General features: G+C 45.9%; 1 protein-coding gene across 1 annotated transcript; it reads right to left on the bottom strand.

Moving 5' to 3' along the window:
• Positions 1-219: 219 nt before the first annotated feature.
• Positions 220-1,911, bottom strand: CCDC70 (coiled-coil domain containing 70). The gene is given in 6 exon segments (XM_069849842.1): positions 220-317; positions 320-461; positions 906-1,055; positions 1,057-1,119; positions 1,121-1,230; positions 1,890-1,911. Coding segments are annotated over 6 exon segments (585 nt in total).
• Positions 1,912-2,450: the final 539 nt, after the last annotated feature.

The following is a 2,450-nucleotide window of genomic DNA, read 5'->3' as shown; positions in this document are numbered from 1 at the left end:
TACCTCATTCCTCAAACTACAGAATTTAAGGAAAATGGTGTCCTGAAAACATAAGCACAATGGCTTTAAAGAAAATTGCATTAAAAAAAACTACTCTGATTTACGCCTAGAACTAAATATAAAATTTCAGAGAACTGGTTGAAACGCAGTACTGCTTAAATAAAGCATCCACGTTAGTGTACATGGCTTCCCACATATTTCTGAGCTTAGCAGAAAAATTTATGCTTTTTCTCTGTACACAGTGGCTTCCTTGAAGAAATCCTGCCTCTTAGAACCAAAGGCCTCCTCCCAGATCAACATCTGATACCCTTTGAGGGTTTTTTGTTTTCCTGGAGGCCCTCCTTCTCCCAAAAAGCATTTCCCTCCTCCAGGAGAGCTATTGCAGTTGCCCACAGAGCTGCTTCTTCTGCCCATAGGACTCTATTCTCATCCAGAACATCCCTGTCTTTCTCCCACAGGTACTGATGAGGTGAAGGGGCTGGAGAGCAGGTCTTATGAGGAGCGGCTGAGAGAGCTGGGGTTGTTTAGCCTGGAGAAGAGGAGGGTGAGGGGAGACCTCATTGCTCTCTACAACTACCTGAAAGGAGGTTGTAGAGAGGAGGGTGCTGGCCTCTTCTCCCAAGTGACAGGGGACAGGACAAGAGGGAATGGCCTCAAGCTCCGCCAGGGGAGATTTAGGCTGGACATTAGGAAAAAATTCTTCACAGAAAGGGTCATTGGGCACTGGAACAGGCTGCCCAGGGAGGGGGTTGAGTCACCTTCCCTGGAGGTGTTTAAGGCACAGGTGGACGAGGTGGTGAGGGGCATGGTTTAGTGTTTGATAGGAATGGTTGGACTTGATGATCCGGTGGGTCTCTTCCAACCTGGTTATTCTATGATTCTATGATTCTATGATCTCCCTTCTAGAAATCCTTATCCTTCATCCAAAAAGCATTATAGTTCTTCCAGAAGTCATGATACATCCTCCAGGAGGCTTCTGATTCCTTTCGAACAGCCTTTTCTTCCTCCCGAAAGGCAGCTTCCTCCTCCCAAAAGGCTTAGATGGCCTTAGATGGCCATTTTGAAATCTCTGATTTTTTTTTTTTTTCTGAAAGCCCTCTTGTGAAAGCTTCCAAAAGCTCTTCATTGTTTTCTGGAAACTCTGAATCACCTCCTGAAAGGCTTTCTCAGCCTGCAGCTTCACAATGAACTTCTGCTGGTGGGAGGTGCAGTCAGAGAGCAGGACACCAGCTGGCAGCAGTAGTTACAGTTTGCGTGCAGACTAAGATGTTTACCATGAATGAAAAAGAAAACCCTGCCCAGGAATCACTCAGCACAAACTGTGGTGGCACCTGAAAGTCAACTTGTGCCACATAGGACAAAGGCAGGGATTTTTCTAGGTCATTGCCCACTGTGACTCCAGGTGCTCCAGGGTTTAAGGGCTGTTACGGGACCAAGTTTTAGCACTGTGCGGCTCCCCCTGGCCCCGTTCAGTGAGTCACAGTCTGAAGCACAGAAACGTCTGTCCTTTACCTTCTGGTGCTCAAGGCACTCTCGTCTTTGTGACCCTTGGCTATATCTCCTGCCCCTTCATAGAATCATAGAATCATAGAATCATAGAATCATAGAATCATAGAATCATAGAATCATAGAATCATAGAATCATAGAATCATAGAATCATAGAATAACCAGGTTGGAAGAGACCCACCGGATCATCGAGTCCAACCATTCCTATCAAACACTAAATAAACTCCCCTCAAAAATTTACAGCTTCCAGAATCCCAAGAAAATTGAACAATGAAGAGAAAACAAAAATCCAATTTTCCATTCACTAATCTACCTGATAATTCTACAAGGATTAAAATTGGTTCCTTATTTATACCATTTCATTAGATTTAATATGATTTACTGCACAGTATCTCCAGCGCCATAGCAAAGAGCAGATTGCCTTATAAATAAAAAACTCTTGCTTATTAATATATTATGAGCTTGTCTATCCCTCACTGTAATCAGGAAAGGCCCCAGGGGCCTCTGCAGATTCAATGCAACTAATGGCTATATTTGCCTCTTCTGCATGAGGGTCAGGAAGGCAGGGAGCCCCCCTTGCCTGCATGACAGCTCCAAGGCATGGTGACAGGATGGATGAACGAACAGACAGCCCAAGCTACAACACCTCCCACATACCCTAGCAAACATGCCACCCCTTGAGCCCCTGGACCTACAAGCGTGTGGCATGGTCATCACACCTTTGCTGTGCTGGAGACATAGAAAGTCCTCATCCCAAGCTTCCCGCTTCTCCAAAAGATGAGCTGGACACTGGCAGTGACATGTCCCATTCTCTTCCTCAGCATTTTGGGTATGGCCAAGGTGTCTTCAAGTAACATCTGGCCAGCTCCTGCCTCTCCCCAGCTCCACAACCACTGAAAAGGCTAGAGGGTGGATGGCTCCTTCACAGCAGCTGTGATGAACT

This window comes from Phaenicophaeus curvirostris, chromosome 1 (assembly GCF_032191515.1).
Source record: "Phaenicophaeus curvirostris isolate KB17595 chromosome 1, BPBGC_Pcur_1.0, whole genome shotgun sequence".
In the NCBI taxonomy this organism is placed as follows: domain Eukaryota; kingdom Metazoa; phylum Chordata; class Aves; order Cuculiformes; family Cuculidae; genus Phaenicophaeus; species Phaenicophaeus curvirostris.
Note: the sequence above shows the minus strand (reverse complement) of the source record. Positions and strands in the feature narration are given on the sequence as shown.